The following is a 15,875-nucleotide window of genomic DNA, read 5'->3' on the forward strand; positions in this document are numbered from 1 at the left end:
TTCAATCCCAGGTGGGGACACTGCTGTTGTACCCTTGGGCAAGGTACTTTACCTAGATTGCTCCAGTAAAAACCCAACTGTATAAATGGGTAATTATATGTAAAAAATAATGTGATAACTTGTAATAATTGTAAGTCGCCCTGGATAAGGGCGTCAGCTAAGAAATAAATAATAAGAAGAAATAATAAAACAGCAAGCATGGAGTCTGACTCGAGTGAAATGGTCATGTCAATCCTCTGTCAGTGTGTTTAACTTACATCAGAGGGCGCTGTAGTTTACAAACGCAAGTAAAGTGACCTCATGTGTTTCTCTTGCCATGTCTCTTCCTGATCTCCAGCCAGGAGCAGGAAGCTTGTGTTGACCTCATGTGAATGCTATGAGCGCTTTCTAAATGTAAATTTATTTAGGCGTTAACAAAACACATTATGGCAAGAAGAGTAATGTAAGTAAATCTACGTTTCAAATTAGATCTGTTGGGACTCTGAGCTCGTCCATGTATAAAAATCAAACGCACTGTTTTATATTATTTTGTTAGTTCTTTATGTTGCACATTTCTTCTGATACGTACGATACTGTATTGTAGATCCATGTCTATTTGTAGGTGCTGTGTAAACAGATAATGGTGCAATGTATAAAGAAAAAGGTCATGCATGCATGCATGTGTGTTGTTTTTATTAATAACTATAAATCATAGGAAACTAATAATAACGCATGGTAAAGGCATGCATTGTAGTGCTTAGTAGAACAATGGAAAAACTGCAGTTACCATGCGAATTTCCTATGGTAAACTCCTGAGGGTGTAACCCTTTCAGTATTCTCAGTACAGAAAAGACCTACTCAAATAATATTATTGTTATTTTAAAATACTGTTAAGGGTTTCATATTTAGGCAACGCAACGTGTGATAAATAGTGGTTCCAGTAGTAAATAAATGGTAACATAAGAGTATAAGCTCTCTGAATATAGTATAACTATTTCTTCTTCAAAATATACGGGGATAATAATATTAAGCTACTTTTTTAAATGACACATTTGAAAGCAGCTGAATCGTTGGTTGTTTTTCTTTTCACTGTATGTTGATAATAATGTTCTAGCAGACTGCGTTTGAGTTCGGATTCTCAATTGGCTGTTGAGTACGTAATCGTTATACAGCGGTCTTACTGAAGCGCAGACCTCTGCAGTTTTTCTGAATGTACAACCACAGATGGTCTCGTATGCAGAGCAGTTTACACCTCACTGCAGTCTCATTGCCCATGGTTCATACACAGTATGGCATCCAGGGGGCATGCCACACATTGTTATGAGAACAGCTTAACTTTGAGTTGTTAAGTACAGTACCTAATTTAGGTTTAACAGTGTAAAATAATTTTAGTCTATGTGGAGGCGGTTTGTAGTGTATGTCACAATTTTACTTTCTGCTAACTGCTAATCCAATTGAAATAAAACATGGCAAGGGCATTCTTTAGCACAGGTTTGTAAGAGTGTTAGCATCTGAATGTATCTGGAAGCTGTCTGACTGTATAGCTTTCAAAGTATTCAAGATATCTTCCTGATACTCGCTACACGCACATAGCTGCTCTTGTAGCTTAACAATGTGCCAACATATCACCTATTGGTGACCACGAATGTCAATGCAATGTAGAAAAAGTGCAATGATGGCACACAGAATGCCATATTGTACTTGTGAGAACCCATGAATCTCTGTAGTTACCTGCTTCTCTGTAGTTTGTCCAGGTTATATAACCCCAACAAAGACTGTATGCAATGTCTGTATTATAGTGTGAATGGGTACTGAGGTGTGAGCCCCCAAAGTGGACAGCAGGCCAGGCATGGCATCCCTTCAGCACCCCAGAACTCAAAAGAGCCCATAACTTTAAAAATAATAGTTGAGCTTAGAGCTAACATTTTAGGATTCTTCATAAAACACTTCCAGGTATTTCAATATGCAATATCAAAAGAATCTGAGACTGTGAGGTGGGGGCTGTTGTTCCATTTGATGGGGGGATGTATGTATGTTTCACTGTAGTTGACAGCTTTAATTTTGTATTTAGAGGCTTATTGGGGATATACAGTTTGTTACTTACATTTGTTTCAACTGTTGGATTAGGAGTGTGCCATACTGTAGTAAAAGTCCCTGTCTCTATGAAAATACAGATTCTTCTGCCCCAATGGTAGTATGTATGTGTTGCCCATCATTTGGGGACTCATCCTGCTATTGCTCTGTGGTGCTGTTTTTAGAAAGCACTTCTTATTATTTTTTTTTTTAATAAGTGGTCTACTGGCTTTATTGTAACACCCCTACACTTCAGGCTGCCCATGAAGTAGTGTGAACCCCAGACATGGTGATTGATTTGAAATGTGCTTGTCTGTGCCTCTCTCTAGATACCCACTCTATCAGCTCGGGAACCCCCAGTTGAGGATTTTCCGAACCAACTTCTTCATGACCCTGGTAAAACCGGGCAAGGAACAGCCGCCTGACACTGTGCAGTTTCGGATACCCATGGAGTGAGTGCTTAATACTGTACACACTATGCCACAAGCAAACACATTTTTATAGCTCTAGTTAAGGCAGCCATGTTTTCATTGTTGTTTTGTAAGCTACCTGCAATAAACTACAGGTAACTTACAAAAGACTCAGTAAACTCAAATTTTATTTTGGAAATAACGCTGTTTAATCACATGAAAGGACATCCCGCGATCTTCAAAGAGTTATAAGATATGTTCATTTTTAACACACAGGGGTGCATTTGCAGTACTGGCAGGCAAGTATGTAAAGAAAAAATACCTTTAAAGCCAGTCTTTAATGATGAACTGGAATGCCATTAAGTCAGTATGCTATTGCAACATAATTCAGAAATACAGCAGGAATAAAATGATACAGACTTGACCGCTGCTTAACACTAGTTTATAGAATAATAATTAGTACAAACATGGGTTTGTCACATTTTTAATATGGCTGGCAAGACCTATGGTCAATGGAACAGAGCAGGATCAGTTTCCTCATCAGGTCAACATATGATGTTCTCCCATCACCACAGAACCTAAACCTCTGGGTAGGAGAGGATCCCTCATGTCCTTTGTGTTCATCACCTGCAACATTAAGGCACATTTTGACAGGATGTAAGGTGGCTCTTAGCCAAGGACGGTTTACTTGGCGCCATGACCAGGTGCTGCGATGTTTGGCCTTAGCATTGGAAGACAAGCGTAACATGACCAATAAGTTGCCATCTGTTCCATCAAAACATTACACACAAAAGACAACATTCCTCCGTCCAGGAGAGCAACCACCAAGAAAAGGTGTTAAAACCAATCCTCGCCCAGGACAACTGGAAGCTGCTAGAGACTGGAAAATGCTGGCAGATGTTGGTCAACGGCTTATTTTTCCACCTGAGATTGCCACAACTAACCTTCGACCAGATATTGTCTTGTGGTCTGGATCAGCACGCCTTGTTCACCTGGTAGAGTTAACAGTGCCATGGGAGGATGCTGTAGATGAGGCGTATGAGAGGAAGAAACTGCGGTATGCTCAACTAGCCACTGAAGCGGAAAAGCGAGGATGGAGAGTCCGGGTTTACCCAGTGGAAGTTGGTTGTCGAGGATTTGTGGCACACTCTACAACCCGGTTTCTCAGAGACGTCGGATTCAGTGGCCAAGAGTTGCGTCGCACAGTGAAGAACTTATCTGAAGCAGCAGAGAGGAGCAGCAACTGGCTGTGGTTGAGACGGAAAGATTCTGGCTGGGGATCTCAAGCACAATAGAAAGAAACAAACGCTGATGTACAGGTAAGTAAGCTGGGCTGAGTTGAGTGGGGGACGGAGGGGGGTGATGCTGGGATGCCAGAATCACCGTCAAGCCCTCTTGAGGTGTCGTGGGCTAGTCGACGAAACACTGAGGATGGAAGGTGCCCACTTGAAGACCCCACAGATGTACCCTACTTAGCTCAGTCCAGACGGTTGTCATGCTGATGCGCTGGGGAGGCCGCACTGTGGTTGATCCCCGGAGCCAGCCTTGCAGCCGTTGTGTGTGCTGATGTGCCAGGGAGGCAAAATAAGCTGATCCCTGGAGCCAGCATTACACTTCAGCCATTAACACCAGACAGAAGGATATCTACATCATCATATGGAAGGAAACGTGAATGGATGGAGACACATATGGATCACATTAGTTTACTTTAAAGCTACGTCTTAGTTGGTGCTTATCTTGGTGAGAGCCGAGTTCAAATCAGCATGAAGTTTTAACATCTACTCTCGTGTAATGGAAATCATATTCTTTCAAAATGTAAATGAATATTTGAATATTGTTCAATTTTGAATTAAGTATGTATATTTTGTACCATATTGCAGTGGAAAATAACCCAGGTACCCTATAAAAACCTATTAAAGAAAGAAGAGAAACTCTTCTGTATTGTAATGTGTGCTTTTTTTTAAACGTCATTTATTATTATTATTTATTTCTTAGCAGACGCCCTTATCCAGGGCGACTTACAATTGTTACAAGATATCACATTATACATTATTTCACATTCAATTACCCATTTTTACAGTTGGGTTTTTACTGGAGCAATCTAGGTAAAGTACCTTGCTCAAGGGTACAACAGCAGTGTCCCCCACTGGGGATTGAACCCACAACCCTCCGGTCAAGAGTCCAGAGCCCTAACCACTACTCCACACTGTTGCCCATTTATGCTTTTTCTGCATGATAACTTTTTATAAAGAATATGGCCATTTTTTGCAAATAAAATTTATTTCAAGATGATGTGTGTTTTGATATTTGGATATTTGTCACTACTACTACAATTTATTATTATTTTTTTTTAAATGTAGACTTTTTTAATAAATTTGTATTTTTGATTGTAATACTTCAAAAAATTCTCTAGAGGGCATGCAAGTTCCAAGAATGAGCTTTTGTAAATCTGAGAGGCTCTTGCAGTGCTTTCCCTTATTAGTCCACTTTTTAAACTGAAATTCTATAATGTTAATTGAGAATGATATTTGATGGCTAATATAAAAGCATTGACCGTTTCCCTAGAAAGACACCTTTATGTTCCCAGTATGACAGCAGGGCTAAAAGAAAGCTGCCAGAGCATTTGTCCTGGTGAAGAAACCAGCCAAGTTAAAGTGGATGGAAACCAACTACTGGGGCTCACTAATGAACAGTAGTGAGCTTTATCCCTAGCTGTTCTTACATTCATACCACACTTCAGTTTCACATAGGCCTATATACATCTGCTTATCCAATTGTGATACAACTTGGGAACCATATTCTTTACATTATTGAGAATACAGGGGTGTGCAATTGATATCGCCCGAAAAATTACAAAAACCTATAAACTATTTTATATGTAACGGTATAGCAATGTGTTTATTTTTTCAAAAGCTACTTAATCGGGTGGTCGGCAGTAGGTTTGTAAAGCTATAGATTGATTTAATTATTTTTTAATACAACTTTGCGCTGTGACCGACAGCACAATGCCCACAAAACAGAATTATTTATCTTTATCTAATGTCCATATAGGAAACCAAACGTATTAAACAAGCGGCATCACCGGTCTTCTGGGTAATGTAGTTTAGAGCGTCATCACCGGTCTTCTGGGTAATGTAGTTTAGAAACCAATCATTTAACCCTTCCGCTCCGGTGAATATTCTACCTGTTTAAGGTCTGACTGACATAACATGACATTCGGCTGTTTTTAGGACAAATATCCACGAAAAGTATACCGTATTAAACCTTTCTAAACAGCTGAGAATCTGAAGATTAGTACGAGAATAACGTTTTCACTTAATGTAAAAAAAAAAAAAAAAAAATAATAATAATAATTTGATAAGTACCATGTCTGGTTTTCATTTTACACCAACTTGTTTAACGAGTGTATAATGGGAAGAAGTTCACCATCAGATAGATCTGTCAACTCGTCGACATCTGTAAAAAATATATATATATTTTGGGTCAGTAAGCATTCTTGGTTATGTAAAGCAGTTTAGTTTGCTCTCCGGTAATGCTGTGCTTTAAAAACATGGTATATACGGTAATCAAAACTGAAACCTAAGATACTGAAATGCTGCACCTCCAATTAAAAGTTATCTCTATTGGCCGGGTGTATGGAGTCTGACTTGCCATGTATAATGCACAAAAATTACTTGGGCTCAGTTTTGGCAAGTATGTTCTTTATTTGATTTCATGAAGCAAGAATTATTATTAATCACTAGTTGATTGTTTAATAAATGCAACATTCTAAAAGTTTTATTATATTTGTGTGTTTTTTTGTGGGACGGTGAAGGGGCAAATAGATTTGGGCAAATAGATGGACAAGAAGTTTTTTTTCAAAAATTGCACACCCCTGGAGGTACAGAATCTGGAATATACAGAGGAATATATTCCTACAGTATGTCTTGCTTACATTCAATGTCCTGTTGATGTCTGTAATCTAATTTTGTTACAGTCACATGGATGCAGTGGTGTAGTCGAAGGAATATGCAGGTAAACGACATTTACCCACTTTTAATTTGGGCAATATAACGTTTACCCACTTCTCATATAAGGGATACAGAGTTTCCTCATATCCTGTGATATGCAAATTCTGAGTTAAAGACAAGATATTTTAACAGTGAATTGTGTTGCTGCACGTGAGACTGCCAGCTGAGAGCTCTCATTCATAACTGCGGTGCGAGCAGGGGGGCGTGGCCACTGGACTGCGTGTTCTCTTTGTGTGTTCTGTGGTTGGTTGGTTGGTTGGATGTTTGTCATGTTAATGTTCGTTGTTAGCAACACTGGACTTGAAGGCGGTGCTAGTAGCCTTCATCCTAGCCCGTGAAAGGACACTCACAGAACTGTCACCTGAACAGTACCTGAGAGGGGAAATAACTCTCAGGTTAATCATAAACTCTTTCAGCTTTTTTTGATGTCCAATTGGTTTTCAAAGTTTAACAGAAAAATCTAATTGCATTTGTGCAGCCAAAGGGACAAACATGCCATTAATACACACATGTTTTATTTTTTTTATGCATATTGGAGCACTCATATCAGTGTATTGTACAATTAGACGAAATGTAGAACTAATACACTAATGTAGTAAGAGACATACCACTGAGTACTTCTCATTTCCCTGTCCCCCCCCCCCCCCCCCCCCCCCCCCCTTCTTGTTGTTGTGGTCGGTTGTAAATGGCATATCACATGCGAATAGAGCCGCAGCTCATGGATTTCCAAATTAAATTATTGAATCAACATGTTGGCTTCAAAGCGACCAAGATGCTTGGCAGCATTTTAAAATGAAGAAACACTTCCAGGATTAGAAATGAACTTTTTGAAGAGGTGGCCACTCGGACCACCGGTCAAGAATATCTGGCGGTCCATTAGAGATTTTAGTGGCCCTACATTTTTCTAAGTGAACTTAAAAACAGTCACAATAAATCTGGTAAATAACACAGCGTGTGAGCAAAATAAATAAAGCAAGCTGACGTTTGTTTAATTTGACCAATTATTACTTAAGTGATAGACGCTTTACAAAGATATTAAATGTTCATCACAAAACCCCACTGAATTACATACAATGCAAAGGATGTCATACAGTAGTTTAAGTCAAATGTTTGTTTTTTTCTTGTTGTTTTTCAGGCATAAACAGAACATAAAAGTAGAAATTCCATTTAAAAGAAAAATCCCTGCCATTGTCTCTTCTTCACAATAAACAAAGTGACAAAAGACACATTTTCAAGTAATAGCATTACTGAGGTGTAGTTATGCTTTTTATTTGCTGAAAAAGCAAGTGAAAACTGTCATATTTAACCCAAATAAACACTTCAGATAAAATTAACGTGGAAAAGGTTACATTGTACAATGAAAAAAAAACAAAACATTTTGGTTCTCGTTTATAAAACAAAAACAAAGTGTTGACCACCATACATAACGTTCCACTTGCACGTTAGGCCCGTGTTGGACAGAGTGTGGAGTGACGTACCTGCATCTGTACCCCCGATTCTGACTCGCTTCCCAAATCTGAAACACTGACTTGAGCCGGTAGAGATCCCTATTTGGCAGATTGGGTTGCGCATGCATAGCCAGACTGCATATTCTTGGTGACAGAAACCTTTTAAATTGGGGATCAAGAGCAGCTGTCTTATTGTCTGTTTTAGGATTGTCAATTGTCATTAAAATGCAGTGTTATAAAAATGTAGCCTTATTCAAAAAAACTTTCACAGGCCACATTTCAGTTCCATTTCGTTTGAGTAGCACTTGAAACAGCAAATTAATGACCGGAAGATTTAAGTCTGACTCTGACAGGCGGGTGTAACCTTCATGGAACACACATTCCCTATTATTATTGGCTCCTCAATTTAAGTAGCTTTTGAAACAGCCAATGATAGCAGAGTAATTGAAATCAGTCAGGATATTACCTTGATAGAAATTCAGCTAATAGAGATTGCGATCATTGACGTATTTCAATTTCTTTAACCACATGCCTACATACACACAAGGTATTCCATTGGTTTGTACGCAGTGTCCGTGCCGACATCTTTTGGAAACAAGACCTGGCAGCCCCCTTAAGCATTGCACTTTTTAACCATTAGACAAAATATTTACATAATACTTAAAAACTGCTGCTATAATCATGGTTAATTTATTAACAGCATTAGAATTAAATTATACCAAATTATGTTTTTTTTATAAATATGAAATATTCACTTGTGTACCATTTAATTGAATATAGGGTCTGAAATGTAGAACATTAACACAAAAGGTTTGCATGTTTAATATATTAAATATAGAGTTCCAGCTTATTTTATTAAGTGTGCTTGTTTTGTAAAATAAAGTAACAATGCATATTTTATTGAATTCATGTTTCTGCATTGTAGCAACAATCAAACAGATTGATGCCCTTCCTGCAATTAACCAAGAATGTATATGATAAAAAACCTGCTGCCTAAATAAGCCAAGGCCCAAGTGTTTTAAATGTTTTAGATGTCATTATATTTACATCATGTTTTTGATTCTGTTTTCCCCCACCATGTTTTTTTTTGTTGAATTCTCCCAGTATTGGTGCACCATTATCATAACCATGCTTTTGTTTTGAGGTTTAATGCAAAACAGGCGTTTTAACTGTTAATGGGCGCTTTAATAGAAGTTTTCACATGGTAAAAATACAAGCTTTTCTTTGTCTCTACAGAGCATGAAACAGAACAGCAGACAGTTTAGCACAGCATCGTATTGGTTTAAGTTTACAAGGTGCTTACCACTGGAAAGCCTTAACCCTTTCTAGATCTCACAGAACACTTTGGTGTGGATATATTTTATCAGTTATTGATGTTGTTTTCTTGTTTAGACTTTGTATCATTTTCTGTTTCATTTCAAGCACCCATAAAAGCTCTCAAACATGTCTTCTAAGTTCAGCTGGTACACCAGGGTGCAACCATTAACCTGCCCCCCTACAACACTCTGCTCCCATATTTGTTTTATTTTTTTGTTTCTCACCTATCTGTATTTCTTGCATCCACTAGGGGCAGAGTGTTGTGGGGGGGGGGGGGGGGGGGGGGGGGGGTAGGATGTTTAGCGATATCAAACAGAAAACAGTTTGTAAGGTTGAAGTTTACACTGTGGATGTAGTTTATTTTTGATACTGAAAGCTTTTTTGTCTACGCTGGGGGTACAATTCCCTGGCAGTGGGAATATAACTGAGGTGTCTATACATAACAGGACAAATATCAAAATATATGTGTTCAGAATTCCCATTATGATCTAAGTAGAACGATAGTTCATGACTGTTTAACAAAATATACAGTCTCTTCTCATCATGCATTTTTATCATAAAGCAGATGACAGTCATTATTGAAGACAAATTCAGTATTTCAGTTTTTGTCAGATGGTAGGGAAAAAGTTTAAAGATTAGAGCAGCAATTTGTTTTATTAGATTCACATGAATAATGGGATACAAAATGCTACTTAACAATATGACAAAGAAAACTACTACTGTATTTAGGAATAGTTTTGCATTATCCCAATTAAAAAAACACAAGCATAAAATATTAGATGTTAACTCTCAAATCCCCAACAAAGTGCAGGATATGAAGGATAGGAAATCATCTAGATAAGACAACAATTATTTAAAATCACCAACCAAAAACTTACCCTGCCATATTTAGTTAAAAAAGAAAGGCCATTTCTTTTGTGGACTATGAGTTGAATTTAGGATAAAGCAGAACATATTTAGCTACATACTTTTAGGTTTTTCATCTTCTTGATATTAAGTGAGAACATCAAACGATGCCCAGTAGGACACCCAGTCTCTTGGCTAAGCCTTCAAACATGGCCTAACCAATAAGGATGCTCCGTGTGAAAACCAAAGCCATCCTTAGTGTAGAATTGTATACAAAAAACACAGAATTGAAAGCTAGAAATCTGTCACATTGTCAGAATCACCTTGGTTCTATGGTAGTGTTTTTGTGTATTATTGACTGCATAACGATTTCTTGAACGTTGTTATTGTGTGATTGCTTGTTTAAATAACATTGCTTTGAATGGATTCCTAGTAAATCATTCTCTCTCTGTAACAAACACAATCTGCGAACTTTTAAAGCAAAATAATTTGCTGTAATATACAAGCATGTCAGGAAATGTCTATATAGTGTATTAAATTCAATTAATATTCCAGTAATAATTATAAATTAACCAAATAGCTACACTCAGGCACCCCTAGACATGGCATTTTAAAGTGTGCCCAGATAGTGTCCATTGGCATCCATAGACTGAACCCGAGAATAAGAACATAAGAAAGTTTACAAACGAGAGGAGGCCATTCGGCCCATCTTGCTCGTTTGGTTGTTAGTAGCTTATTGATCCCAGAATCTCATCAAGCAGCTTATTGAAGGATCCCAGGGTGTCAGCTTCAACAACATTACTCGGGAGTTGGTTCCAGACCCTCACAATTCTCTGTGTAAAAAAGTGCCTCCTATTTTCTGTTCTGAATGCCCCTTTATCTAATCTCCATTTGTGACCCCTGGTCCTTGTTTCTTTTTTCAGGTCGAAAAAAGTCCCCTGGGTCGACCTTGTCAATACCATTTAGAATTTTGAATGCTTGAATCAGATCACCGCGTAGTCTTCTTTGTTCAAGACTGAACTAGATTCAATTATTTTAGCCTGTCTGCATACGACATGCCTTTTAAACCCAGGATAATTCTGGTTGCTCTTCTTTGCACTCTTTCTAGAGCAGCAGTATCCTTTTTGTTACAAGGTGACCAGAACTGAACACAATATTCTAGATGAGGTCTTACTAATGCATTGTAAAGTTTTAACATTACTTCCCTTGATTTAAATTCAGCCCTTTTCACAATATATCCGAGCATCTTGTTGGCCTTTTTTTATATCTTCCCCACATTGTCTAGATGAAGACATTTCTGAGTCAACATAAACTCCTAGGTCTTTTTCATAGATTCCTTCTTCAATTTCAGTATCTCCCATATGATATTTATAATGCACATTTTTATTGCCTGCGTGCAATACCTTACACTTTTCTCTATTAAATGTCATTTGCCATGTGTCTGCCCAGTTCTGAATGCTGTCTAGATCATTTTGAATGACTTTTGCTGCTGCAACAGTGTTTGCCACTCCTCTTATTTTTGTGTCGTCTGCAAATTTAAGAAGTTTGCTTACTATACCAGAATCTAAATGATTAATGTAGGTTAGGAATAGCAGATGACCTAATACTGATCCCTGTGGTACACCACTGGTTACCTCGCTCCATTTTGAGGTTTCTCCTCTAATCAGTATTTTCTGTTTTCTACATGTTAACCACTCCCTAATCCATGTGCATGCATTTCCTTGAATCCCTACTGCGAACCCATAACCGCAGTCCAAAGCCCTAACCGGTAACGTGCAGTTGCAGGTTCTTGGAATAGGAAAAAAGCTAAGTAAAAAAAAAAATAAGAATAAAATTAAGAAGGGTTTCCATTTCAGGCAGTATTCCGTAGGTCTTTACTACACTTGGTGCATTAATCAGAAAAAAAAGTTTGGATTAGATTATAGAGTGTGGTAATTATCAATCACACAAACAAAACTACAGTAGATGGTTGTATGGTGTTGTTGGCACTGTACATCTTGTTTGGTATTCGACCAGGACGACTGTCTTGAAACACCTGCTAAGTCATTATTATATTGTTAGTGATTGACATACACTGCTTGGCTACTTTTTTGGGACCTGTACCTAATGATCTCAGATTTGACATGGCATAGATTCCACAAGGTGTTGGAAGGTGTCTCCATTTAGTCATTAATATGTCCTATCATGCAGTTGGTGCAATAGGTAGGAAGAGAATCCCAATATGCTCAAAAGGATTGAGATGCGTGTAGTCTCTGTCATGCTCCTCAAACCATTTGCACACATGGTGGATGGGTGCATTATTGTCTTAATAGTCGCCATTGCCATCCAGGTACAAGGGCACAATTGTTGGGTGGACTTGATCTGCAACTATGCTGAAGAAAGTGATGGCAGTTTTATAGGGCAGGGATCACATTGCATGATCGACTTCATTTGTGTCTCTAATTCAAATGGGGTAATATTTCAGTATTAAAACAGTGGGGTATTTGGATCTGCCAATGTTTAGACCAATTATCAGTGTTTTCAAATGTTGTTCAAATTTGGTATGATTGTTGTAACTTTGTTATATCTCAGAAATCAGTTGTATGTCAGATTTTATATTTGTTACATTAAATGTTATGCAAAACATGACAGTGGCCAAAACTTGAACTCAGATTTAATGTGGCTGCCAGATGATGAACAAAAAACCCTTTTGAAATATTACTTTCCAAGTGAATTCACAGCTGAATTTGATTCTTACAGTGAAGTTTGAAACCATTCTTTGGGGACATGTACTTTAACCTCTGGTTATAGTGATGATGGACTACTGGCTCCGATATATATTTTATTTAAATTTGATATACAGCTGTGTTTTCTCAGATACCTTTGATTATTAAAATTGTCAACAATTCACTGTTCTGTGGCCATATCATATTTCAGAAACCTTCAGATGTATTCTTCATATGTACTTCACGTTCTTCATGCTTACAAACAATTCTGGCAGCCACGCTATTCCCCAAGGGATGCCAGTCAGTGGTTCATTAGTAGCTCCCAGGCCTAAGATCTAAGGAATAAATGTTGTATGTACAGGCCACAATGCTTTTGTTTTTTAGTTCAAAAGGATTTCTTAAATTGCTCTTGTCTCCGGTTTCTTACATGAATATTCAATTTGTATACGTTTTTTGATTGTTGCAGCATTTTCTTGATACAGCATACATTTCTTTTTTCTTCCATCCTACAAATATAGAAAATATAAACCTATTTGAAATCTGGACCTCTTTTAGAGCTGCTAATTTTGCCATTCGGTTTGTACAGCTGTTAAGGCTTGTGCTTTGTGTGTTTGTTTTTTTTTATTATTTACAGGTGGCACGTGCAATGTCTATCTGCTGGAAATAGTAGAATGACCATGCCTTTGTCTTGCAGAGTGACTTGGTGTGCATCTGGTTACAAAGGAGGACATGTGTGTCCCTACAACAAATCAACAAGTTTAACACTGAAGATCTACCTCAATAGTTGTACTGAAAAGAAATATGTAAATATGCTTCTGTGATAAATCTTTGTTTTGTGTTAGAAGATTTTTTAATCATATCATCAGGACTTATACTTCTGTTTCCAGATGGTTTTGATACTGTGCGAAATGGAGGCACCTACAGCAAAAAAAAAGAAAGTCTAAAGGTTACATTTCTGAATGGAAACATAACGTTTGTAAAGACATCTGTCCTATACATTTCCACAGTGTTTTCAGAGTACTGTTCTGTTTACAGCTGGTAAAAGCTCTTGTAAAGACACATTGAAACCAAAAATAAATTACCAAGTTTTTTCCCTACAACTACATCTGCCTTTGGGTACTACAAACAAACTGGATTGTCAACAAGGCTTTCTGTTTAATAAGGTATTATACACAGATGGCTAAGCCAGTGGACTAATAGAGTAAACAGGCATCTAGGGATAATCTTGTACTGTAAGACATTAGGGCAGTTTTAGCTTACTTTCTCTTTAAAGATTTCCAGGTCTCTAATCAAGCTCTACTCTCCAATGATTTGGCAAAGCATGCCTCTTTAGGTCACATATCCGGCAGCCCACATTTCTGCTTTCAAGGAATCCTTCGTTTAAACAAACACAGAGGCTAATGCTTTCTGCAGTGCTCTGTGGCAATTACATCACAGACGCAGATGGCTTGGAGGCAAACTAAGGTAACTCAAGGTTACATTTGTTTTCAAGTCTCTAAGGATACCAGCTTAAGAGTTTGAAACAGTTGGTGGATTCAGCCAGATGAAAACAATCTCTTGATTGAGCTCCCCACCCCCCAAAGATTTTCCTAAAGTTTCCTTTACGCGATTAGAATTAAATAGGCTGAAATCTATTAAGGTTTTGCATCAGGGGGAAAAAAAAATCTGTATTTTCTACAGTAACTCAGTATTTAAAACAATAATCCTTTAAAAAAAAAAGATATATATATATATATATATATATATATATATATATAATATATAATGTGTTTGTGATGTCATTTACTACACAGTTAATGATGTAACAATCTACTATTAATTTTTATTTAAACCTTCAGGCATCCTGGTATGGTCTATTTATCCATTTATGTTCCTTTATTCTCGTACATTACCTGTCTCTCTTACATATTTTGTTTGGTTACATTTTGGTACAATATACCATAAACAAGGTTGCTAGTTTTGCATGACAAGTTTCTTATGACTATTTTTTCTTTATTTGCGATTTCACTTTTATCTTTACAAATACATTTGCATAGTTTACATGTGCTCTTGCAGGTTTTAATGTCCTTTTAATATGTCTGTGATACGTTTATGTTTATTGTGTGACAGCTTGTGACAGAGACAGAATGATTCTTGGTGAAAAAAATCTCTCTCCCGACCTGTGAGGGCGATGTGTAAAGGGAACAGAGTGCCCTGGACTGGATGGCCAGACAATTCATTCCCAGGGTTAGGTGGAAGTCAGCCATCTAGAAAGGGGGCGGAGCTACGGTACGACCCAGAAGGGTAACGATGTGGCAGCCGCGGCTTGGAGGAGCGGTTGCAATCATTTACCAAGGGGGCGTGATTGACTGTATATAAGGGGACGTAGCGAGGTGATCTGTTCCTTTGTTATGGTTAATGCTGAACTGGAGGGAGAACCGTGTTGTTATTGTGAGTGTTTTGTTTGTTTTGTCGTGTCTAAATATATACTTGTTTGTTATTAGATGGCTAACACGATCCGGAGCTGTCGCTAAAGGCCAGCACCAAACCTGGACAACATTGCACTTGTGTCACGATTAACTGTATTCACACCACGAGCACTAGGCGTCTGCTAAGAAATAAATAATAATAATAATAATAAAAAATCATTTTCTAACTGATTTATTTCATGATGCAACTAAAGATTTAAGTAAGGGATAAACAATTTGAGTTTATGCCACTTAAAACATTTCTTCCTACTTGATACTTGTTCGCTAACGAGATTCCATTGATTGTTAATTTGGTAATTGGATTTGGTTTTCGCTCCTTTGTTACACTTAGTAAAAACAGTTAAAATTGCGGCAATGTTATCATGATTTGCTCGGAGTTAGAGTTTGAAATTCCACTTTACACAGACGCAAGTTTCTGTTGCAAGTGAAAATAGTAGCGAGCACTATGTTTTAGATGTAGAACATTAAAATGGCATTAGAAAAATAGAAATGCAAAAAACAAAGGAGTGTGAAGTGGGAACGGAGAGGAAAGTTATTGATCGTTTTGCCAAACCTACAGATGCAGATCAAATATCAGTGCAAACCCTTATCTAAGTGCTACGGTTGAAATGTGTAATAC

At 37.6% G+C, this 15,875-nt stretch overlaps 1 protein-coding gene across 1 annotated transcript in view; it reads left to right on the forward strand.

Annotated features, from left to right (window-relative positions):
* Nucleotides 1–307: 307 nt before the first annotated feature.
* Nucleotides 308–15,875, forward strand: part of LOC117432116 (large ribosomal subunit protein uL23m-like) — a 37,574-nt gene continuing 22,006 nt past the window's right edge. Inside the window, exons 1-2 of the mRNA XM_034053617.2 lie at nucleotides 308–442; nucleotides 2,382–2,504. Of these exons, the coding sequence (XP_033909508.1) occupies nucleotides 426–442; nucleotides 2,382–2,504 (140 nt within the window). The 5' untranslated portion in view covers nucleotides 308–425. The remainder of the gene's footprint in view (nucleotides 443–2,381; nucleotides 2,505–15,875) is intronic.

The sequence above is a fragment of the Acipenser ruthenus genome, chromosome 27 (genome assembly GCF_902713425.1).
Source record: "Acipenser ruthenus chromosome 27, fAciRut3.2 maternal haplotype, whole genome shotgun sequence".
In the NCBI taxonomy this organism is placed as follows: Eukaryota; Metazoa; Chordata; class Actinopteri; order Acipenseriformes; family Acipenseridae; genus Acipenser; species Acipenser ruthenus.